This window comes from Ambystoma mexicanum, chromosome 1p (assembly GCF_040938575.1).
Source record: "Ambystoma mexicanum isolate Mex_15411 chromosome 1p, UKY_AmexF1_1, whole genome shotgun sequence".
Taxonomy (NCBI): domain Eukaryota; kingdom Metazoa; phylum Chordata; class Amphibia; order Caudata; family Ambystomatidae; genus Ambystoma; species Ambystoma mexicanum.
The window spans coordinates 278,458,069-278,484,156 of NC_090921.1; the positions used below are offsets into that span (position 1 = coordinate 278,458,069).

Below are 26,088 nucleotides of genomic sequence, written 5' to 3' on the forward strand. Positions count from 1 at the left end.
AACATCGCAGTTGTGCTGTCTGTTAAGATCTGCACTGACAGGTTTAACAGGTGGGGCTCGAAGTGCTCTGAATACTGCCAGAAGTTCTAGCAGATTGATATGATTCTTGGCCACTGAGTGAGACCAGAGACCCTGAGCTGTGTAGTGAAGGAGGTGTGCTCCCCAACCTGAGAGGGATGCATCTGTAGTGACTACAGCCTGAACCTCTGGAACGTAAAAGGCTTTCCCCTTTGACAGGTTCTCTCTTGTCCACCAGTGAAGACTTTGTACCAGTGTTGGCGAAACAACCACTAGATCGTCCCACCTACCACTTGCCTGAGACCACTGTTTCGCCAACCATTCTTGCATGGGACGCATGCGCAGGCGCGCGTGGGGGACCAGGTAAATACATGACGCCATCATGCCTAGCAAACGCATCGCTTTGCGCACTGTTATCTGGCGACCGGACTGATATTGAGGAATCTGCAGTAGTACGTTCCGAAGTCTTTCCTCTGATGGAAAGGCCAACCCCTCTTGAGTGTTTAGTACAGCTCCTAGGACTGTTTGGAGCTGCTTGGCACCAGGCTTGTTTTTTTTCTCGTTTATGGAGAAACCCAATTCGAAGAGGAGGTCGATCGTTCTTTGAATGTTTGAACTGCAAATTGCTGGGGTCTCCCCCGTGATGAGCCAGTCATCCAGTTAAGGGTACACTGGGATTGCCTCCCTGCGTAGGTGTGCCGCCACCACTGCCAGAACCTTGGTGAATACCCTTGGAGCCGAGGCTATACCGAAGGGCAGCACCTTGAACTGGTAGTGCTGACTGTCCACCTTGAAGCACAAGAATCTTCTGTGCGCTGGGAACATGGAAATATGAAAATAGGCATCTTTCATGTCCAGTGTTGCCATGTAATCCCCCTTTTTTAGGAGGGGGATTACCGCTTGGAGAGTAGTCATGCAAAACTTTTGGGGCTTGACATACTCGTTTGAAGGGCGTAAGTCTAAGACTGTGCGCATTCTTAGATCTTTTTTTGGCACAAGGAAGTAAGTTGAATAAATATCTTTGTTTACCTGTTTGCCCGGGACGAGTTCGATCGCGTCCTTTTCTAGAAGATTGACTATTTCCTCGAGGAGGATCTTCTGGTGGTCTGAGGAATGTACCTTTTGTCACGGAGGGTGGTTTCGGGGACACTCGAGCAGTTCTATGCAGTATCCTGCGGACACTGTGGACAGCACCCATCTGTCTGATGTGATCCCTTCCCAAGCTTGGGTGAAGTTGGTAATGCGTCCCCCTACTGGAGATGCGTGGGAAGGGACCCTGATCTCGGCGTCACTGCTTTGCGGGTGGCGTGCCACCTCTGCTGGGGCTGTCTCTACCCTTACCACAACCCCTTTTGTTTCCCTTGTTGTAACTCTGGATAGGCTGCTGGTTGTTACCCCATGGTGTCCCCTGCCCCTGGGAATAGTTGGAGCCTCTTTGTGAATTTTGGCTGCGTGGGCGACGAAAATTGCCATTCCCTCTTTGATTAGGGGGTTTGTTGGTCAACTGTCCCAGGGATTTCAGAGTCTCATACTCATCTTTGGCATTTTTTAATGCATCCTCTACCGCCTTGCCAAACAATAGATCAGGCTCCACTGGCTTGTCTATTAAGGATGCTTGTGTCTCAGGTTTAAAACCTGACTGCCTTAACCAAGCATGCCTCTTAATAACAGTGCTCTCTGCTATTAGACTGCCGGCGTTATCCATGGCATCAAAGGTTGCCTTAAGGATGCAACTGGACACGGCCCTCCCCTCCGACACAACCTGTGCCAACTCGCTCTTTAAAGGTTCCGGGGCGGAGTCGATGAGTGCAGCAACTTGTTCCCACTGGTGGCAGTTGTAACCAGCAGAGTGGTGGAGTTGGAAATCCTTGCCTGGTAGGCAGAAGTGGAGGCTACCTTCCTTCCCAACCCATAGATCTTTTTGCTCTCCTTGTCGGGGGGAGCCTCAGACGATGATAGGGATGTTCCCACCCTCTTTCGGGTATTAGTGCCTACCATGGAGTCTGGTTTCAGTTGCCCCCTTATGTACAGCGGGTCTGACTGGGCTGCCCTGAACAACTTTTCGATCCTGGGGTTTACTGCCCTGGTGAGGTTGGGATTGAGAAGGGAAGGTTCAATCCTCCTCTGTATAGATTTGAGAATAGGGGTGGTCTGTGCAATGGGTCACTTTTCTCCCACCAGTTCCTCGGCAAGGTCCCTCTCCTCCTGAGCTCCCTGAGTATCTATGCGGAAGTGTTCTGCCACTCTGGATAAAACCTCATTTAGGAGAGGTTGGTTGTCGACTGGAGAGTCGGTAACCGGAGGTTCCTTGTCTACTGGGGAGTCTACTCTGTAGACTTCTGGTTTATCTTCATCCTCCTCTTGGTCCTCGTCATCCCCATAGTAGTCCACCCCAGTTTGGTCATCCAACGTTGCCAATTTTGGATCCTCATCCTTGTAGTGGATCCTCATTATACTGAGTGTATGGCTGTACGTAGAAAGGGTCAGAAGACCAACTTTGCGTTTGTGCCTCAACTTGAGATTTCTTACCAGGGGGTTGCGGGTCCCTAGACCCTGAGGGAGTAGCCCCGTCCGGGGTATAAGAGAGGAAGTGCTCTGGATTCTTGGCATAGAAGTCTGCTAGGGATGACATTCTAGACATAACTCTGTCTATGTCCTCACTGGGCCATTGCTTTGAGCTGGGAATTACCCTCTCCTGGAGGTGTTTCCCTGATATATCCTGACTGGACCTATGGGCTTGTGCAGGGGTCTTAGTATGTTTAACAGAGGACTTAGAACTGTCTTTAGGTATCTGTGGTATAGGACAAGGCTGAGAAGGCTTCTTCTGCTGTTTTCCCCCTCCCCGTGAGCGGAAGAGTGCTTCCCTGGTATTTTCACCTTTTCGGAGCTCTTCGACATATGGCGTCAAGATTCGGGGGTAGTGTCCATTTCCGTAGAGTGAGGACGTCGGGACACGGGTGCAGGCGTTGAGCGGTCTGCTGACACCGACTCCTGGAGTGCGGCCCGGGGATGGAGGTCGGCTTCGTCTTCGGACGATCGAACCTCCATTACTTTAGTAAGTGAGGCACTCTTGGCAACAGTAGATGGTTGCCTGGTGTCATGCGGCGATCTTGATCGAGAACGCCCAGAGGACACCGATTCAGTGGACCGTTCTCTTTGTGCCTCTTTCTGAGAACTCGACGTGCGTGTCTAGTCTCGGTTGGACTTCGAATGTTTAGTGGAAGTGGTGTGGGTAGCGCTCGTGTCGCCAGGTGTTTTCCCCATAGCTGCCCTGCCGGACAACCTACCGAGGTCGGGGACTTGCGCTTGGCTGTCTTTCGACGCCACGTTGCCCTCGCCGTCCGATAGTACCGCGTTGCTGCCATCACTGAAGGCACCCTTCGCTTCCATGGCCACTCGTTGCCTGGAGTGGTGGGCCCAACGTTTGATCGAACGGTCCTTTAGAGTCTTAGCCTTGAACCGGCTACACGCTCTGCAGTTCGCCTCGGGGTGGCCCCTCAGCAAGCAGAGGTTACAGGTGGCATGTCTGTCAACCCAAGGGTACTTGCGGTTGCACTTGGGGCAAAATTGGAAAGGGGGACCCTCCATACGCACCCTGTGGCAGCGGGCTAGTGTGTAGGAATATATATATGTAAATATATGTGAGTGAAGAGTATGTGCCACCCCCCACTCTCCCTACTTGTACAGGGCCGAGGCCAGAGGCCTTCCGAGGCCCAAAGTCCGTTGTGTAACTCTATCGGTAGTTTTCTTCTCCGGTCCGGCGTCGAGCTTCGAATTCTGATGACTCGACGTGGGTAATGAAGAAAACAGGGAAATATATATTATTTTGCAAAATTATGGCTAAAAGCCAGGGAACTCCGTGGGATGCTTGCGACAAGTATGGCAGAAAAAAACAATCTGAGGGTCCTACACGCGTAAGGGATCACGGGTACAGTGGACGTCGCACTAGGGATAGTATTACTGGCACGCCCTGTGTCGACGCCCATTTTCGAGTTTCGAAAAACAAACCAATACTCTGCAGCTTCCACTAGATGTCGGCCTATGCATAGCATGTGATCTAAGCAGATTCCACAAGCCTCAGAAATATAGATATATATGATATATATCTATAGATATATATCATATATATCTTTCCTCTGATGTCCCTTATTCAGAAACTTAACATTCAGTGCCATTCATATGCTGATGATACCCAATAATTCCTAAAAGTTTCTGGTCCTCAGGACACTTTTGAAGAACTTCAATTCTGCTTGAAAGAGGTACACCTCTGACTTACTTATAACAATCTGCGGAGTGGACGGAGAGTGGCAGTCCTGCAGGAGAGTCTGGATAGTGTCACCTATTTCTACTCTTCTGCTGTGGGGGAGGACCCTTACATAAACCCCATACATCCGCGAAGCGGACGCGGAGTGGACGGAGAGTGGCAGTCCTGCAGGAGAGTCTGGAGAGTGTGTCACCCATTTCTACTGTTCTGCTGTGGGGGAGGACCCTTACATAAACCCCATACATCGGCGAAGCGGACGCGTAGTGGACGGAGAGTGGCAGTCCTGCAGGAGAGTCTGTCACCCATTTCTACTGTTCTGCTGTGGGGGAGGACCCTTACATAAACCCCATACATCCACGAAGAGGACGCGGAGTGGACGGAGAGTGGCAGGCCTGCAGGAGAGTCTGTCACCCATTTCTACTGTTCTGCTGTGGGGGAGGACCCTTACATAAACCCCATACATCCGCAAAGCGGACGCGGAGTGGACGGAGAGTGGCAGTCCTGCAGGAGAGTCTGTCACCCATTTCTACTGTTCTGCTGTGGGTGAGGACCCTTACATAGACCCCATACATCCGCGAAGCGGACGCGGAGTGGACGGAGAGTGGCAGTCCTGCAGTCATGACTGTCAGGGCTGCAAGGGCAAACCGAGAAATGCGAGAAATTGACATTGACACTGATCAAAACGACTCCTCGAGAGAGGAAGAGATGGAAGAAGAAGGTAGACGCCTGAGAAGCGCCAAACATAGCCAGAAACAGCTGGGCCAGAAACATCAAGCGACAACCTGCAAGGAACACCTCGTGGCAAAGACAGGATTGCCTCAAGCGGGCACCCTTAAGCAGTCGATGCGGTAAGATCAAGCGGCCATCACAAAGATAAAACCCACCAAAAGAAAAAACTACCAGCCGCAAGAGGCCCAGGAAGACTACAACACAGTCCAACTCGTCCCCCAGCGACGACCATCCTTACCTGGAGGAGCGGCCGAAGGGCAGCGGGCGAAGAACCTGGAAGCCGGTCCAGCCGAGGCCCCAGTCTGCCCTGTCGCCACTCCGAGCCGCTGCGGCAGCGCAGGACCCCGTGGAGATGGCCCTCGAAGGGGGGCCGCGCCCCGCTTGGGATGGCGAGGATGGGCTGACGGGGCGGGAGGGCATAGCTGAGGAGGTTGGAGCCTTCGGCGGAGGAGCCGACGAGAGTGCGAGCCCCGGAGCAGGAGACAGACTCGCCGGCCCGGCTCAGTCCTCCGTTCTTCCCTCCGCCCTCGGAGTACCGCAGGGAGTTCCCAGCCCCACAACGGCAGCTCCCGGAGGAGGGCTTCCGGGTGTGGATGATGCCGAGGGTGGGCGGGGAAAGGAGGAGGATGCAACAACGGCCTCTGGAGAGGCAGAGTTAGGGGAGGCGGCGGGCCCCCCACCTGAGGAGAGCGGGCAGGGGGAGCCCGATAGAGAGTTGTGTACTCCTGGACCACCACCGCCGGCTCTGTGGGCTTGGGTGAAAACGACGGCACTCATTCACAAAGAGGCGGAGACATGGCGGAGGAAGCTGCAGAGATCAGCCCGGTCTCAGAAACAAACGATGAACAATTGAAATTAAACTCCAACAAAAAGAAAAGACAGAGAACAAGATCATTGACTTTTAGGAAACACAAGAACTGCAAAGCAGCGAAAAATAAGATTAGCCTCAGAACAAAAAAAATGTCCCAGAAGCCCGAACAACCACAAAAAACACCACGGCTAACGATGGACAAAACAAATGAAAACGGGCCACAGAGAGGGGAAGGAGGGTCATTTCAAAATTCCATAAAAGACTACTTCCAGGAAAATAGAAGGAAAAAAGTAGCAAATGAGCGCTATCATAAGGAATTTACAGACTTAGAAATACTGTAAGCTTTAAATGATTGCTTACCGGTAGCCAAACTACGCAGAGTTGAGCACTATGTAAGCGAAAATTTGACACTTAGCAAAAGACCAGTGCTAGAAGGCAGGAAGAAGGCACAAGGAAAATCAAGTGATCAAGAGAGGGTGGAGGGGGAGACACCGACTTCGATGCCTCCCCAAAAGAGTACTACGAACTTACTAAGAGGTCAGTTAAATCTGGACCCGCTAAATGACTCCGATAATGGGGAAGACAAGAGAAACTCGGACAAAGAGCCTGAAACGGTGGCTGATACGCCTGAGAGCCAAAGAAAGTCTCACACCCCTCAAAACGAGAAATCTTATAATAGTCGAAATCGATGGCTCCAATGGCTCAACAACAGAAAACGACGAGGGCTCTTGTAAGTCAAACTTTGCAACACCTCCACCCCCAGAGGGTCCAGCCCTGAATCTAGAAACCGCCAAAGGAACAAACACAGATAAAGTTCACAAAACTCCAAACAAAACGCTGTTGCCTGAAAAACTTAACCAAACAGGGCTCAATAAACCCTGAAGACAGAGCACGATAACAGAAAGGCCATCTATAGAAGGCACAGACGAACTAAACCGAGACAAATCATCGAGATCTCAAATTAATCTAAACCTGAGCATGGGGGAAATGACAACCACAGCCCCCAAACTGATAGAAACAGAAAAGGAAGAGACCCATCAGAATCAGCAAAATCACCCCGAGGCCACTGGGCAAATCAGACTACAACGTCAACTGACTCACCCACAAGAAGAGCTTCTGCACACCAACTGACTAGGCCGACGGACCCCCCAAACAAAAAAAAAACAAAAAAAGAAATGGACTTATTGTCAATCATGTCATCAGTGAACATTGCATTGGCACCATTCATGAAGCTTTACTAAACCATTGCTGATTCTTTGAAAGATCATACAAGCATCCAAGCGATGATTTACAGCAAAGTCATCTTTCTAGAAGCATATGTCATGGCTTTGGAAGCCAGAAAAACAAACACAGCTAAAGCAAACGATGATGGTTCGTCCTCTCGACAAAAATAGCATCATGGAGAAAAAGAACAAAGAGTGGTGGGCAAAACAACGGGGACCCAAACTATTGCTACAATTGATCTCACAACAAACAATTTACCAAAAGAGTGTGCAAATAAAGGGGTGAAATCAACATCAACTGTAAGCCAAGTAACTACAAATTCAAAGTCAAAAAAGAGACTATCGCCTAGACAACCCACAATTGGAAACCAAACTGCAGAAGGAATCTTCCAATTTTTCACACGCACAGTAAATCAAAGGGAAACATCACAAAGGAAAGTCAGAGAACCAGATTCGTGGCAAACAAAAAACCTAGAATCTTCAGAAAAAAGAAACTCCAGTCTATCTCCATCAACAATTGATCGCATTGACAATGAAGAACTGAAGAACCTGAGCCAATATCCGCCAGAAAACTCTCCTACGAGCCCAAAGGCGTACAGCCCCAGTGAAGCTCCAACCTCACAATTACATACAGAAAAAGAAAAAACAGTAACCGTAGGAAGATATGAAGAAGTGACTGGAGAAAAAGCAGTAAAAGATTCCAGGGAAAATGAGAAAAGTATAAAGAACAAGGGCGTCAGATTAACTGATACAGAAAGACAAAAATTCAAAAAGGATGATGAAAGAAACAAAAAAAGAAAAAGAAAGGTCAAAGTCCAGAACTAGAGACAACCAGACCCCCAGACATCGGAAAAAATAACAAAGACATAATTCCTTCAAACAGAAAGCCGGTGAATACGGTAAATCAAGAAGGAGATCAGAAGACAGACGGGATGAGCAAAAACACAAAAGAAAAGCTCACAGGAGTGCATCACCAAGGAGACCTCGTACTCAATACAGGAACAACTACAACAAAAACAACGCTGAAAAGCGACTCAGTTCACCACAGGACAAAGGGGAAACAATTTTTCGTTACAGATCCAGAACGCAGAAATACAACCAAAAACCGAGAAAAGTGGACAAAGCAAAATGGCACATAAAGCTGACACAAGTGAAAGAAAACAGAGATGAGATAACACTGAACCGAAACTCGGTGTTAAAACTTTTTAAATACATTCAAAAGTTGAAACATATAAAATCAGAAGACTTGCTTTTGGTAGAGCCCAGCCACATAAACTCAAAAGCAAAAACGGTGCTCCACTTAACATCAACAACGTTAAAAAACTTGATCTTTGACTGCAGTGAAGAGCTGGATGAAATGGGCTATGAGGTTAAAGTGCAGTCAGCAACAAGCACAGAAGACAAAAAAAAGGAAGCAGAAAACAAAGGGCGCAATACGCACAGGGGAAAACAAATAGTTAAACAACTAAAAAGCGCCACAACAACAACAGGTCGAGGGAAATCTCCCGTAAACAATAAGGAAAGAGCAAGACACCTGGAACCTGAAAAGAAACTGGGGGAAAATCAATCAGCCCCCAAAGAAAACAAAAACCACGAAAATTCCATAAAGACAAAAGAAACAAAAAAACCTAACAGTGCCAGAATAACCCCGGAAAAAGCCGAAGAACTCTCAACAATAAGAGTTTCACAAAAAAAATGTGAACCCATGAAAGGTATATGGTCCTGGTTGCCCAAAACTCTGAGGTAAAAAAAGCAAAAATAGCAACCCGTGAGGGACGAGCACATTTTTCAAGCCAGACATCGTTCGACCCTCCAAAAGCAGGAATTAAAAATGTGCTCGTGGAATACGAGAGGAGATATCCACCTACTGTCTCCTAGTGACATGGACCTGGGGTCATACGATTTAATATGCCTCCAAGAGACCTGGCTGACCGAATCCCCCGTAATAAGGGGGTTTGAAGTCATCCTTGCACCAGCTAAACAAGGGTGTCGAGGAAGACCCTCATCGGGTTTACTGATTGCATCTAAAAAGGACTGCGGGATCAAACTTTAAGAAACATTGATCAGTAACCAATCGATTCTGATGGTCAAGGCGTCGTGGACCCGACAGAAAACCGACAAAAAAGCCAACGAAAAAGACACCCTAATCGTTGCAAACACCTGCTGGAACCCAGCAGGCACAGAGCCTACCACCTATATAGGAAAAATAGAGGCCGCAATAGACGAGGCGCTAGCTGACCACTTGGTAAAATACTTCCTCATTTGTGGTGACTTGAACGCCACGTGCATGGGCTTGGATGAAAGGGAGTTGGCTCAAGGTCAAAGCTCAACAGGCAAACAACGTGGCTAACTATGGGTCAAATTGATGAATTCAAGAAACCTTCACAATTTGCATGAAACGTTCCCAGATTCGAAGCGCCCGCCATCGTGGGAAAGAAATGAATCGAAGGCTACCATAGATTACATTTTCGTCACCGAACCAATACTGGCAATAACGAAAGCCTTTGAAATCACACGAGTAACAGCAAGTGACCATAATCCCCTGTCAACAACCTGGATGTCAACAAGCCCCCGGAACGACTACGATGAGCACCACGTCGTTACTAACACGAAGGGAAATCGCCTACACCTTTCAAGCGACTCCATCGCGGAAATAGAAAATGGATTCTGCTCAATGCCAAACCACTTGGGCATAAACAAAACGGACTATACGCCACTTTTGACGAAGTTCAAGAAGAGTCGCACAACAAAAACGAAGAGGGGAAACCCCCCCAAGACATTTGTACGATTTAATACTGGTGGAGAAACGTTGGGCGCTGCGTAAAACACAACGCAAAGCAAAATCTTCAGGATCTCCAGCGGCTGCGAGAGCAGCGGAATCGGAAACTAAACTCTACAAAGCCTGGGTAAAAGGCTACATACTGTCCCTCTATCAACAAGACGCTGAAAACATCCTAAAACTGATAAGCGGCAAAAATACAAAAGAATTCTGGAGAACTTTAAGAGCTGTTAACGAAACGCAAGAAAACACCATCATAAGTGAGATTGGAGAAACAACGTGGACAAAACATTACACTTCCATGTACCTGGCACCAACTATCCACTCAAAGCCACAAGGCGAAAAGTATTCAGAGCCATGGGTAAGCATAGACGACCCAGAGGAAATCCGACTAAAGATCATGGGCTTAAAAAATTCTCGTGCCCCAGGACCCGATGGGATTACGAACGTTGATTTAAAAACGAATCAAAATGAGTGGGCCAGCCTGCTAAGTAAAATCTTCGGCAGATGCTCCAACTTGAAAACGATACCACCCTCATGGAAATCAGCAACGATGGTACCTATATTCAAGAAAGGAGACAAAAAGGATCCGGCAAACTACAGACCTATTGCTCTCCTGGATGTTATAGGTAAAGTGTTTGGCTCAATGCTCCTCGACCGCTTCAAGATCTGGGCGGAAGAATCACCTTGCAATGACCCATTCCAAACGGGTATTAAAAAAAACTTGGGCACGACAGCTAATATTCTAATGCTAAACGTGCTGAAAAACAGAGTATTGGAAGTGGGAACGAGAACCTTTGTTGCGTTCATCGATCTGACCCAAGCGTTTGATCGTATAGACAGGGTCAGTCTATGGTCCAAACTTGAAGCTTGGGATTGCCCACCTTCCATACTAAACCCGATCAAGGCACTGTATACTGACACCTCTATACGTATTCGGCTTGACCAAAACGGCCTTTTGTCATCACCCATTCCAACAGCGCAGGGAGTGAAGGCTCCGGCCTTATTTCTGGCATTTATCGGCGACATCCAAGATGAGGACACAGAAATTTGAGCATTTCCTCCAAAAATCTGCAAAACCCCTATAACGGGACTTCTTTACGCAGACGACCTGGTCCTATTGGACCATACACCAATAGGCCTGCAGCGCCAATTGACAAAACTTCAAGGGTACATGCAAGAAAACAAACTGGAAATAAATGTAAAGAAAACAAAATTCATAGTACTAGAAAAATCGACCAGGAAAACAGAAAAATTGAGACTAAATCTGGAAGGATCATTGATTGAGAGAGTGTTCGATTTTAAATACCTAGGAGTAATTCTGGACTCCTCTTCACAAGACAAAGCTATGCAACTGGCCCTGTTGACCAAAGTCAACAACCTGGCAGCCCAAGCTAGAGCCATAGATAAAAAGTTCGGGAGATTCTCGCTGATCCCAGTGTTAGAACATTACAATAAAAAGGTGATGCCGACACTAACACATGGGGGAGATGCAATGATGAACCTACCACCACCCATTTGGACAAAAATGGAGGCAAAGTTTTGGCGTAAAGTTCTTACACTCCCTAACTCGACCCCAATTGCCTCAATCCAACGAGAGCTCAGCCTACCATCTCTTAGAAGTTCAGTTTCACAATCGTCTTTAAGGCTGTTCAGGAAATGCCGGACGACCGAGCCACGGTCAATATACTACCTCATCAACCTGGAAATAGAAAGGAACACAAGTAAAACTCTCACTAAATGGAAAGAAGAAAACATCAGTTTGCTGGAACAGGTACAGGCGGACGAAGAACAACTAATAAAGAACCCAAAGAGAATCTTTACTAAAATTAAAGAACTTGACTGGATAAATACTTTGGAGACAGCAGGAAAGAACAAATTAACCCTACAACTGCCACCAAACACGAAAAAATTCAATGAACTACAAGAGTACATAAAGAAGTTCCCATCCAGGAAGGGGAGAGATATGTTGATGAGGGCCCGTCTGAACTTATTGCCGACAAACGAGATTTTGTCAATAAGAGGCAAATCAGAGAACAACCTTTGCCGATTCTGTGCAACAAAAGAAAAGGAAACAATCCGCCATTTGCTCCTAAAATGTGCCTCAAACCAACATATAAGAAACCGATACTTAAAACCAACCTTCACAGACTTCACCATCGCAGACGAAGAAATATGTTGGTTGCGTCTGATTGGGCGCGACAAAACGCAATGGCAAATAGCCACCTACAAAATCTTGGAAACTATAAACTGGCCAACAAAGGCACATTTTTAGAGAGCCATTTTCTTTTTTTCGTTTTTTCATAACAGACCAAAAGACAGAAACTTTAAATTTTGTAAAAATCTTTTGATTAAACACAACAAAAAAAAAGAAAAAATCTGCAATTCAATTCTGACAAGGCAGAACGTATACTCTTGGGACACAAACACTTATTAGATAACCCTGGGAGTCACCGCTCACCCCCTATGCTATTTAACTTACTGACTTCTTTTGCTAACAAGGTATAAAACCTTGGACTGATCTGGGAGCCAAAAATGAGATTTACTACACAAATTAACAAGGTAGTCAAATCAACCTTTTTTAGTCTTCGACTACGACGTACCCTCTACTTACCTTTCCCACATAGAGCATGCCAAAGTGGTAGGGGCACTGGTTAGTTCTTGTCTGGACTATACCAATGCTCTCTACATACTCCTCCCAGATGACCACTTGTCTCAACTCCAAGCTGCACAAAATGCGGCTGTTTGTCTTATTTTACACCATCATAAATTTTCGTGTGTTTCAGATGTCAGACGTTCCTTACCTGTTCATCAGCGTATAATCTTCAAAATACTTGTGCTAGTATTTAGATGCATACATGGTCTAGCACCGAAATAACTCACGCAAAAAATAAAACATGCTAACAACCCCGCTGTCCACTTAGATTTGGACATTCATATTTCTCAACTATTCCTTCATCACGGTGCATCTCCAGAGGGGATAGACGATTCTCCGTAATCAGACCCTGCCTTTGGAATAAACTTCCAATTGATTTGTGCGCTATTTTATCATTGCTTGTATTCCAGCAGAAGCTGAACATTTTGCTTTTCTCCTTATTCCCAGTAATTTTTTGATCTATGTCAAATGTTTTAATTTCCATCTGCGCCCAGATGCAATGAACACTGCCCGGTACCCTTGCAGCTTTGCGCACTATAAATTAATCAAATCAAATAACATGATAAATAATCCTCTACAAGGCCTACATCATGACAGACACCTCAGAGAAGTAGATACATGAAAGAGAGCTCTCTAACATGGTTTTAGCACACTAATGAGGGACTGACATTACCATCCACCTGAGTGAGTAGAAACAACATCCCTCTTACAGGTCAAAGGAAACAACCTCTTTGTTAAGGACAAAAGAATGTTTGCAAGTGGGAGTAGGGGGCAGGCGGGAGGAACTTACAATCTGTTTCTCCTTCTTTACTCCGCTGCTATATGTGCTTGTCAGGGTGGATGCACAGGCCTCACTGTACCAAGGCACGTTTCCATTTTCTGTCGTGCTGCCCACTGACAGGGTGTAGATGCTGTTCGTGTAACCATCACAGTTGCAGTTGTCATAATGAAAACCACCATTTCCAGACGCCCATACAAAGATGGAGCCTAGGCCACTTCTGCCCTAGAGAATAAAGGAAAAGCTGTGAGTCTGGGCTGCATTGCACTCTACAATTCATCACCCTTTAAGATGGCTGATAAATGATCTTAAGGCCAAGCGTAGCATACCAGAGAAGCGGTCTACTTGAAAGACAGTGCAGCATCAAAATAATATCGTCTGAACCCACTTTGCACCCAAGAATGGAAATACGAGACTTCCAAAGAGAGGAACTTGTTAATGACTTGTAGAGGCAAATTATATCACTCCAAAAGGGATTGTCATTTATATTCATAAGCTTACAATATATTTTGTCATAAGGTAAAGATGATGTAATACTTTTACAATTTCTTTTTTTTTTAAAAAATGTTTAAATCCTCAGGTGCACCAGATTTATCAAGTGCCATCAAAAGATTGCAGCTTCATGAAATCCCTGGAATCTTTTGCTCACAAGTAGAACATTGAGCAATATTCGGTACGACGTCCTTTCATCGCAGTATTAACCCTCGCTGGGCTTTTCTCTGCAGAAATTCCATCGAAAAAAAAACTCATCGGATTTTTGGGGGGGCTAAAAAAACATGTGGGTATTTGGGTATATAAAAACATTAAAAGTGGTGAGAGGAACCCTCCCCCCAAAAAAGAAGATTCAATGAGTTTTTCCGATGGAATTTCCGCAGAGAAAAAAAAACGATGGTTATTCCCGCGATGAAATGACATGGAACCCAATATTCTGCTTACTTTAGTTTGCTCAGATCCAAAAAATAAAATATTACTTATCTGTAACCAGGTGGCACTGAGCATGTGGGTGTTCAGTGGCCCAGGTCCGCCCCAGTGAAAGGGTAATTGCGTGAAAGTCCCTACCCGTTAAAATGGGACTTTAATTGTTTTGCCACTGGGAAAAACCAAAAGTCTACGCCCCTGTCTGTAATAGGTATTTGCTGAGATATTTTCCCAAATTCATTACTAACACACACTGCGACTCCGCAGCCTTCTTTGGCGTAGCCACAAGCAGTATCCAAGCCATTTCCCCATGCTACAAATATCCTTGTCTGGTCCTGACAACCTCTCTCTCTCAGCATTTTGCTTTAAGTCTATTCCATGCTGTGGTCAGAACATTGAGGCCATGTTGGGCAACAATTGGGCCGAGGAAAGACCAGCAACATTTAGGTCTTTTATGAGCTTCAGTAATTCTGCCCTGAAAAACACATGATTACTAGCTGGATAGTTTATTATTCTACCTTGGATTGTGACCTCAGTGCATCCCAGAATATGAAGATATCATCCAAGGACCCCTAATTCTCTGCTATATGTAGTGGGATTGCCTGCATTATATATGTTATGAATCCCATACATGATAATGAGGAACAATTTAGTCTCCAGCTTTTGGCCCATTCAGTCACCCCGCAGGAACACATGGTTGAGTGGTCAGAAACTACAATTTCACAGCTTCCCAGACAAAAAAGGTATCCGAGGTATCTGTGGGTGTATTCCATGCATATGACAGTAAAAGATGTAGTCTCACTCAATGTGATCCATTCATTGCTATGAGCCTACATGATTTAGCATATGTCTAAGGAGAAATCCACCTCATCAGATTTATTAGTCTTCATGGGGCTCCCGACCCCCTTCACCTGTCCAGACACGCATATTGCACAACATTCAAAGCCCCCAGCCACCAAAATTACACTACGGACGTCAAATAAAATTATTTAGTCCAACAGACTTTTGTTAAAAAAAAAAGCGCTTTGAGTTTGAGGCATAAAAATACCAATACAAGCGTCTCATCCTCAAATTCTACCGCTGCCAACATAAACATTCCCCTCACTGTCTCCCTCCACCCGTTCCAGTTTGTATCTTAGATTTTTATAAAAACAAGATGGGAATATCCCTAGACAGACAAATAAGGCAACTAGAAATCTCCATGTCATAGGTATTGTTCAGAATATAGTATTTATTATCCCCCAAGAGGTGAGTTTCTTGAAGGAATACTGTGCTAGCCCCTCTGTGTTTAATATAGGCCAGGAATCTTCCTCTTCAATGGGCTAGTGAAACCCTTAACCTGTATGGACAGAATCTTCATGTCACCCTTAAACGCAAGTGCAGGGTGGCTGAGAGGAAACAGCGGGCATCTTGTGTAGCCTCTGTCAAACTGGCCTGCCGCCTGGTCCAAAGGCAATACCGGCTCTCAGTCCGCACTAAGCCTGCATCTCTGCGGCATCTAACAACTCTGCCGAACTCTTTAAAATCTGCAAGGAGCTGGACAACCCTGCTGCAGTCGCTACCTCTCCTGTCCCCTCCCAAGCCCTCTGCACGGCCATGGCTTCTCATTTCATCTCTAAAACCCAGGACCTCCTGTCACCCCTCTCATCCTCTCCTCCTCCTCTCCTCCTCTTCCCTCTACTCTCTCCTCTACCTTTGCCCCCCCTGTGGCCACCTCTCTTCCCTCTTTCCTTTTTTTTCCGCTGTTCTCCCCTGACAAGGTTTATAGACAAGTGCGATCTATGAAAGACTCGTCAAAACAGGTTCTTCCCTGTTCTTCCAAAATCATCAAGGACCACATTGACAGCCTCTCTGCTGCTCTGGCTGACTTCTGCAACCACTCCTTTGCCACTGGAGCCTTCCATTTCCCCCTGTAGCACTCTCCTGTGCACCCACTTCTCAAGAAACCCTCAACCGGCCCCTCCTGCCCTGCCCGCCTAACTATCGCCCGATCTCCATTACTCCTTCCGTGGGCAAACTCCTGGAAAAGCATGCCATCTCCCAGCTTAATCTTCACACTGAATCTGTTGGTGGTTTCCATTACCATCAGTCTGGCTTCAGAGCTGCCAGAAGCATGGAAACTGCTCTCCTGAACATCTGTGAAGACAACCTGCTCTCTGACCTTGATTCTAATCTCCCCTCTGTCCTCATCTTACTCGATCTCTCTTCTGCCTTTGACACGGTCAACCATGCGATCCTGCTCAATTGTCTCCGTGATAACCTGGGTATCACCGATCAGGCCCTGGCCTGGCTGACCTCGTTCCTCTCTGAAGACACTTCCAGGTCCAACTTGGGTCCTTCCTTTCCTCTATCTCACTCTCTACCTGTGGTGTTCCCCAGGGGTCTAACCTCTCACCCTGGCTGTTCAACCAATACCTTGCACCTCTCGCCCACCGCATTGCCGCTCTCTGCTCCAACTTTCAGTGCAATGCGGATGACATTCAGCTCGTTTTCAGGCTCCCCTCTGCCACCTCTTCTCCTTCTCTCATCTCTGTGTCTGCTATCCAGGAGTGGTGTGCCTCCAACAATCGCTGCCTTAATGCCAGTAAGATGGAGGTTCTCCTCATCGGCACACCTACACCCTACTTTCCTTTCACTCTCTGGCCGGTCTCCCTTGGCCCTCTTCCTGCTCCCACCAGTGAGGCCAAGAACCTTGGGGTCATCTTCGACTCCACACTCTCCTTTTCTCCACACATCTCTGACGTTTCTAAGATGTCAAACTACCAACTGTACCTCCTCAGAGGTGTTCTTCCTTTCCCCTCCTTCCCCCAGAGGCTCACTGTCTCTAGAGCTCTGGTTCTCTCCAGGCTGGACTACTGCAATAGCCTCTTTCTAAATCTGCCATCTTCTATTCTACACCCTCTGCAACTCATCCAGAACAGGACTGCAAGACTTGTTCTTGGCCTCAAGCCCAGCGATTGTATCTCTACAGCACTGAAATCTCTTCTTTGACTCCCAGTGGCTGCAAGGATTACGTTCAAGACCCTCTGTATTGTCTACAAGGCTTTCTGGGACCTGGGAATACCTACAACTCTCTCTTCATAAATACCTTCCTACACCTCTCTTCGGTCCTCCACCTCCAACTCCCTCAGGGTCAGTCGCTTCTCCAAGCAATGTGTTGGTGGTAGATCTCTTTCTTCGGCTGAGGCCTCCCTCTGGAACAGCGTCCCTGCCTCTCTGAAACTTGAGGAGAACCATCTCCGGTTCCGGAAGCACCTCAAGACCTTCCTCTTTGCTTCTGTCTTCTCTCTTCCTCTCCTCTGCTGATTTCCTGTCTGATACTGCACTGGTCACCTGGCTACCCTCTGATTTCAGGCCCAGGTCCCTCCCCGCTCAGTTGTACACCTGCACTTCCTCCCATCAACCCTTGCACTTGGGTCTGTATCTGTAACCCTACAGTCCCCCTAACTGCACCTTTGGACACCTGCTGTCTACACTTAGCCTTGCACCTGCCACCTGCTACCCTTGCACTTCTTGTTATTGTTTTGATCCCATGTACAGCACTGCCCCCCTTCCCTTTCCCCTCGCACTTTTCCCCTACCCCCCTTTCCCTTGCACTTGCGCAATCTGAATGTCATTTGGCCTAGTAAGATCATTGTCTCTGACCTCCCTCTGTTCCCCCTTCCTTGCCTTGTTGCGCCTTGAAACATTTGTGTATAGGCGCGTTACAAATGCCATATCATATCATATCATATCATACCCACCAAAGATCATCCAATATAAAAAATCCATGCACTGTTCGATCAATCTGGAGATTTTGAAAAGGTGCAACAAAGGTGTTTCATTCCTCCTTCTGGACTCACATTTTTTCGATGTAAACTTTTTACTACCTACTTTCGTTGGTATTTGCTTGGGGAAAATACCCTTTCAGAACTTAGAACTTTTTATCAATTTGAAATGCAATTGCAAAGTAGGAAATATTCATTATGTTAAAGATGGCAAAAACAGAAAACAGATTACATGGATTTTGAGGATGCAAACATGCACTGTGTACAACAAAGGAGTTTAGTGGAGAAACATCATTTAATGATGCCAATCCAATAGTTGATGTAGTTATTCCCTTTGACAACAGTTACTTATAACTTTTACGCACATTAGAAAAACAGATTAAGAAAAACGCATCAAACGTACATAAAATGTAAATAAATAATTATTCTAAAATGTCTTAGTCTAAAAACATGGCGTAGCAGCAAAACAATAATTTCATTAATCACATTCCAAAAGTGCATCAGTGCAATAGTTAACAAGGTAGATCGACCTGAATTACAATACGCCTAAAACTGATCCGCAATAAACCAGTCCAAATTATGTACACAATTTCCTAAATATCTACATCGCGTTTTGCATAGATTGGGGCATTTGTAAATTAGTGTCTGGTGCTTTTCAATACTAGGAGCTAGCTACATATTCTACATATCCTTTGTTTCCTATTTATTCCTTTCCTAGCACCAATTACTAATAAGGTGCGTAACAGATTAAACTTTAATAACATAAGGAATGTGCTCAATTCATGGGAGGGAGAAAGCCTTAAACTATTCTACAGTGTCATGAAAGGGCACATATGTGTAGCATATTCACCGTATAATTTTGTCCTCGACAGAAGTGTAACATTTTGACTCCAGTCCCCCATCTTTACTTTAAGCTCTTTTTCCAGGGCTACATAACCCTTGGACCAATCTGGTTGCCAGTTGATTTTAGTAAATGTATTATTACACATCCCAGAGGATTCTCTTAATTTAGGACAGCTGCTATTACGCAGCGCAATACCCAACATGCCTAACAGTGAACCATCATACAAGGTATTAATCCAGATATATTATAACCCTCTGTGTAGTTCCAATAAAGCACCATTGTAACAATTAGTTAAGTACTCACGAATGTCCGGAACAGCAGGTGTGTAGAATTGGTTCTGAAGCAAATAGGTACTTCCCCCAAAGTGTTCAGAGGCCAGAAAACTGGACTCAGAGCACCCCGGGGGAGCACCCTTGGGAAACCCTCTTGGAGAAGAAAACCCAATTCTGGTTCTTGGCGGATGACATCTCCAAAGTCCAATGGAAGTTGCTGCGAAAGAACGGTAAGTGCTGCAGGCTGAGGAGGAATGATTCCAAGTAGTCGTCTAAGCAGAAAGATGCAAGTTGCTGCGGTAGACCGGTAAGTGCTGCAGGCTGAGGAGGAGATAGCAACTCTCAGGATCGAGCACCGACACAGGAAGAAACCCGGTCGTGCTCAAGGCTGTAATAATAAAAAAAAGGAAGGAGAGTGAGAATCGAGTAAGAATAAGTAGCGTAAGGAAAGGAATCCGAACACGAGTGCACGGAGAAGGAAAGCAAGACTAAGAGGAGGGAAATTAAGCAAGGTAAAGAATGGTAGAATAAGTCGAGGCAGAACACAACAGAAGTGCGCAGGGCGCAGAAAAAGGAGAGGGAGGCTTAGAGAAGTCTCAACAGGCTAAGCAGCAGAACGCTGGAAAAAACACCGGCACAAACGGCGCGGTGCAGCGAACAGAAGTGACGCGTCTTTCCCAACCATAGAGAGGAAGTTATAGAATGGGAAGACGCGGTCGCCATGTTGGAAAAGACTAGGACGTCAATTGCTTAGTGGAAATGACGCAGATAAGGCGCCATCTTGAGTTCCATTGTTGGTAACGAGAATGCCTCATTCTCCATTTCCTCCAAGAATGTCGAGCCGAATTCCTGACAACCATGGGCCAATAATCCAAGTTCCAATCTGAAACATTTAATTGAACTACATTGGGGAGCACCCAAAATGGATCACCAATATTTCACTTCTAGTTTATCCAGCCATGTATGGGGGTCTGCTAGAAAACTGGTTTCCAGTCTACGCAACGCAGTAGGTACAAGCTGTTTATATACCTTTAGTGGTGTCAGTCTAATTAGATAGTTACACATATTGAGGAGATCACCCTCGGAATGGTCATGACAGTGAAAAACATCTTGTTGATAGGGTACCTAGTGTTTGTCAGTAATTACTTTTATTAACGGAAAATTAGATGATCAATAGAAGAATGGAGGAATAATTAAGAAGACTTTTGAATGTACTTAATACAGGCTAAAGTAATTTGCTTTTGGCATGTGAAGGTGCTGCGAAGGTAACTGGTCCATAGCTGACAAATTAGCTTTTGTGAACTGACTGTAAAGTGCAGAATTTCATCAGATTTTGTGCATTCATTCGTCATTTCTGACCAAGAAGCTTACAGGTAAATGACAATTGTGTTGTCCCTATTGCTCATGATTTGAGCATTTTGTTTAAAGACATTTGTGAAGCTGATCTATGGGGATAGGTTAAATGCAGGAGGACATCAGAGTAAGTGATCTCTCTGCACTTGCATGTTTTTTTTTTATTATTATTTTTTTTAAACTTTTGTTTATTGGCATAAAGGGTTAAGACAGGCACAGTACAACTTACAAAGCAATGAGCCGATAACATAACCGCACCTTTGACAGCCCACCATGGTGCAGATGACTATCAGGAAATAACATTAAGTGGTGACGCAGAGAGATGACCATAAGCACACACAGGAAAGGGGAAACCAATGAGACAAGTTAGACTTCACATGGTATAACGGGCTGACCTGGTGGGGGAGTTGGAGTCCATTCCACCTCATCTCTACTATGCAAGTAGCTACAAAATTCTGACCAGATATTCTTGGGTCGTGATCTCGAAGGCAGGGAACCAATGTATCCTTCCTCGCACGTTTGTGTCCAGGTTAGGGCCTTTAGCCACATCGAGAAGGTGGGAGGACTGCGGCGCTTCCAACATTGCAATATACATCTTTTGGCCATGAGAGCGCTTACATTCAAAAATTTTGACATTTTCCTTACATTCTCACCTTCCCAAGCACCAAACAATAGGGCAAGTGGCTCCCTTTTCACCGGCGAACCAACTATTTCGGAGAGTGCCTCTGTTACGGCCGCCCAGAATGCGTTGAGTGCAGAGCAGGACCAGAACATGTGTATGTGATCTGCTTCGTAGGAGTTACATTTAGGACACACGGGAGTTAGGGTTCCTTTAAATGAGGCAACTCTGTATGGAGTGTAGTAGAGCCTATTGAGGAGCTTAAATTGTATGCAGCGGAATCTAGCGCTAATGGAGACCCTACGTGTGTGTGTGCACATTGTGCCCCAGAGATCATCTGTAATTTCCATTTCGAGTTCCCTGGCCCATGCGTCGCCTGGTTTGAGAGGGGTAACCGCAGATTTACTCAGCTGCATTTTGTACAGATGGGATATTATTCCCTTGGCACCTCCGGAGTTTGCTATATATTGTATTTCGGGAGAGTCTGGGGGTTCAATAGGTCAAGAGGGCCACACCGCCCGCACCGCGGCCCTGAGTCTATAATACTGCAGCATTTCGAGCGGAGAGCCGGAATGTTCAGGGCGCTATGTCTGAGGGGTGATAAAAGCACCATCCGGGAAGAGGTCAGTAAGGGCACGGTAGCCCAGGTTTTCCCAGTGGTGTGCAAGATCTTGGTCATGCGTGGGGGGGAGACCGGGAAATTGCCACAGGGGAAGCCACTTATAGTAAGGGTGCTGTTCTTGGTCAGAGCCTAGGATACTCCCCCATGCCCTGAGCGTGGTGGCCACCGGGTCTGCCTGGGCGTCAGTATGAAACGCGCGGTGCAGTAGTAGGGTCATGATATTAGTCCCCCCTCCCGCCAGTTTCTCAAGTTTTACATGTATGGGCGGATTCTGGAGCATGTACCAATGGGAGGCGTGCTGGGCCTGTGCCGCATTCCAGTACAGGCGAAGATCTGGGGCTGTGAAACCCCCTTTGTCATAGGGCAGCGTCATGTGTTGCCACTTTTTCCGGACCGAGCCTGGGTGCCAGAGGAATTGTGCACATTCCGAGTGGAGCCTTTTGAAGTATTGTATCCCAGGCCAGATCGGTACGTTAACAAAAACATACAGGAGCTTGGGGACCACTATCATCTTTATTAGAGAGAGCCTGCCCGCCAGAGACAGGGGTAAGTTGCACCATTTGGAAAACCTGGAGGTGACAAGTTGTGCCGCGGCTTCGTAATTGTCTTTCAATAGGGAGGATTTGTTTAGTGACGCCTGCACTCCGAGATACTTAACCCCACCCGGGGACCATCGCAGAGGATACTCACAAGATGGTTGTTGAGTTGCCACAGTCAGAGGGAAGATGTCGGACTTAGAGTAGTTGATTGTAAAGCCTGAGAACGTACCTATTTTAGTAATATCACGGATGATCGGGTCCAGGTTCGTGGAGGGATTTTTGACATATAGGAGCACATCATCTGCATATAGAGAGATGATCTCTGGTGCATCCAGCAGTCGAATGCCTTTATTGCTGTGGCGTCCTCTAACGTGGTCAGCCATGGGTTCGATAGCGAGCGCAAAGAGGAGGGGAGAGAATGGGCATCCCTGACGAGTGCCCCTGTATAGTGTGAAGGAAGAGGAGGGAACAGAGTTAACAAGGACCCTAGCACGTGGGTCCGTGTATAAGAGTTTTATATACGAGGTCATATTTGGACCCACCCCCATTTTGTCCAGCACGGCCCATAGATATTGCCATGAGACCATATCAAAAGCTTTTTGGGCATCCAGCGTAACCCCCACCGCATCGGCGCCTGGGTCAATTCTGGACAACACATTAAACAGGCGGCGGATATTAAACGCCGTGGAGCGACCAAGGATGAAACCACACTGGTCCGCGTGGATCATGTGGGACATGAAAGGGAGAAACCTGTTTGCAATTATCTTAGCAAAGATTTTCATGTCAGTATTAATAAGGGATAAGGGTCTGTAGGATCAACATTCATCCGGAGGTTTTCCAGGCTTGGGAAGGAGAGTTATCAAGGCTTCCCTAAGGGAGGGGGGGGGGACATTTCAAATGAAGTGACTCGGACCAGACCCCGTGTAAGACAGGCGCCAATATGGCCACATGTTCCTGGTAAAACTCGGACGTGAGCCCGTCGGGGCCAGGCGCTTTGTTTTTAGGAAGGTCCGATATTACTTGAACAATTTCCTCCAGAGTAAACGGGGCGTCTAATATTTCTAGTAGGTCGTCTAGGTCTAGGGCCGAATGCTCCGGTTGGGGGCCGTACAGATTGGCATAAAAGCTAGTGAAGGTGTCTAGTATGGTTTTGTCTGACCAGTGTCTTACTCCACCCTCGTCTATAATGTTATCAATGCGGGCCCCACCAGTCTCTGCCCGCACTAACCTGGCCAGGGTTCTGCCCGGTCTGTCCCCCTCTCCATATTTACGGGCAGCCGCAGGGCGTGTAAAGTATAGCACCTCGCTCGTAGCCAGTGACTCAAACCTTTCCAGCTCTGCTCTGATCTCAGCTAGGGTCTGTGTGGACTGAGTGGTCAGGTATTCCTGTTCGAGTTCTTTAAGTTTGGTTTCCGAAATGGTTAGGGCTTGCCTTATAGCTTTCAGGACTCCTGCCTCCCTAGAGATGCACATCCCTCTGATATAAACCTTAAAGGCTTCCCATCTGGTCCCTTCAGATGTGTCGGTTGTATTGTTCTTTTCGAAGAACGTGGTTATATCTGCCAGTATCTCGGCTTTAAAGACAATGTCAGCCAGGGCGGTGGATTTGAAGCGCCAAGCGGGTCTCGGCGGCAATGTGTCGCCGAGTTGTATCTGCAGGAGCACGGGGGAATGGTCAGAGATTGTACATGACAGGATTGCGACCCCAGAGACCCTCCCCACCAGTCTGCCAGATAATAGGAATAAATCTATTCTCGAGGAACTGTCATGTACAGTTGAATAGAAAGTGTAGTCTCTGTCATGGGGATGGAGCGTTCTCCATACATCGTGCAAATTGAGAGAGTCCATGTGTGAGAGAGGACATTTGGTCGCTCGTGGTGTGGGCCTGCGAGTGGCCGTCGTCCTGTCCAGCACACTGTCCAGTATCAGGTTCATGTCTCCGCCCCATATTATAGGGATGTCAATATATCTCATGAGTATGGCCGCCACGGCGTCAAAAAATTCGGGGGAGTCAGTATTGGGTGCGTATACATTGACCAATAAGCATTCTCCGTGGGCCAAGGTGCAATGTAGGATCACATATCTGCCTTCTGCATCAATGTAGGATGAGCGCAGAGTGAAATGGATTGACTTGTGGATGAGGGTCAGGACTCCTCTAGCTTGGATGGAGTATTGGGTGTAATATCTATTAGGACCCCAAGTTAGCGCAATATTCGATGATAGGTGTTTAAGAGCATGTGTCTCTTGTAGCAGGAGTACCTTGACCCCGTGCCTCTGTGCGTAGGCCACAATCCTGCGAGACTTCGTGAAATTCGTCAGACCGCGAACATTCCATGACATCATTGTGATCGCCATGCATGCAGTCTACGGGACATCCCAAACAAAAGACCTGCCTCTGCAAAACACCATGAGTGCTGCCACATCGTGATTGTTCCACCCTTTGTAACCCGTCTCAACCCCTGTGCCATTTTGAATGTAACCTACCCCAACTTTCCACCCCCCCACCCTCACCGCCCTAACCCAACTAGCGGTGTGTGAGTGCCCACCCTTAGAGTGACCAACTGCGTGCCATCCCCAACTTGGCAATGCCTGGACCAGCGCCCAACAGGGGCAAAAACACAAACATTTAAATTCTACAGGAATTGCAGCTGCAGTGGGGGCCGCCGCTGCCGTTCCGCCCACCAGTAGTAATACAAATTACTATTAAACAACCTAATTTGAAGATCGGCTGATATAAGTGAGGTTACAAAGCAAGGATGCATGTATTGAAGGGCATCAGAACACAATCATAGGGGGAGAGCAAGCGGCCGGCTTTAGTCGTTGTCCATCGGCACCTCAGGGGAGTCCGCCAGCGAGATCTGCGCCTCTATGAATTTTACGGCCTCGTCCGGGACAGTGAAAAAGTAGAGCCTGTTTCGATGGGTGAATTTGAGGCATGCGGGGAAGAGCATGGAGTACTCGATCTTCCTCTCCCGTAGCATTTTTTTAACCCTGTCGAATCTGCGTCTCTCCAGCTGCACCCCAACTGAGAAATCAGGGAAGATCCTGATTATTTGTGAGTCCAGCCTCATTTCCCCCTTTTCCCTGGCCAGGCGGAGTATGTGGTCCCTGTCTTTATAGCTGAGCAGTTTAGCTATGATGGGCCTGGGGAAATCTCCCGGCCGCGGCCGAGGCGCCAAGGAGCGGTGGGCCCTTTCAACGGTGAAGAATGGTGAGAGGACGGGGTCATCCAGGAGATCTTTGATGAGTTTTTCCACCGCTAGTTCCATACGCCCCTTGAGTGCAGATTCCTGCACCCCAATTATGCAGATATTATTCCTTCGAGACCGTGATTCGAGGTCGTCGCATTTAGATTTGACCTGTTTCATGTCACGGACCAGCTCAGACACTGTGTTTTGTAGGTTATGCACATTGTCCTCGGTGGTGCCAGTCCTCTGCTCCACTTCGGTAATCCTAGCTCCGTGTTGGTCAAGCTTGGCCCTTAATGACGCCACATGGGGGCGTGGCATGATGTCCACGGAGTGAGGACGCGAGTTCCCTGAGCTCCGTCTGGGCCGCAGCAGTCCGATCCTTTTCTAGGTGATTCAGCCCACAGACACCGCATCCGAGGAGATCCACCGGCGGCCGAAGCGGGAGACCTTGTCTTCCACCCAACCCCGACGAAAATCGGGACCTGAGAAGCTTCTACCGCGACCCGGCGCTGGCTCCCCCTTCCTCCCGGGCGAGGCACACAAGATGGCGGCCGCCTAGCGCTGATAACCCAGCGGCTCGCACTGGATCCGGGAGCCAGCGACTCGCTGACACGAGCAGTCCCACCCTGCAGTCGAGTGCACCCCGGCTCGGGCCTCTCGAGGGCACCGTTAGGACCCGGTGCAGCAGCCAAGAAAGGCCAGAAG

At 47.2% G+C, this 26,088-nt stretch overlaps 1 protein-coding gene across 1 annotated transcript in view; it reads right to left on the reverse strand.

Moving 5' to 3' along the window:
• PCSK4 (proprotein convertase subtilisin/kexin type 4) overlaps positions 1–26,088 on the reverse strand; it is a 1,746,539-nt gene that overhangs the window by 387,290 nt on the left and 1,333,161 nt on the right. The window contains exon 8 of the mRNA XM_069646705.1: positions 13,271–13,483. Coding sequence (XP_069502806.1) covers positions 13,271–13,483 — 213 coding nt within the window. The remainder of the gene's footprint in view (positions 1–13,270; positions 13,484–26,088) is intronic.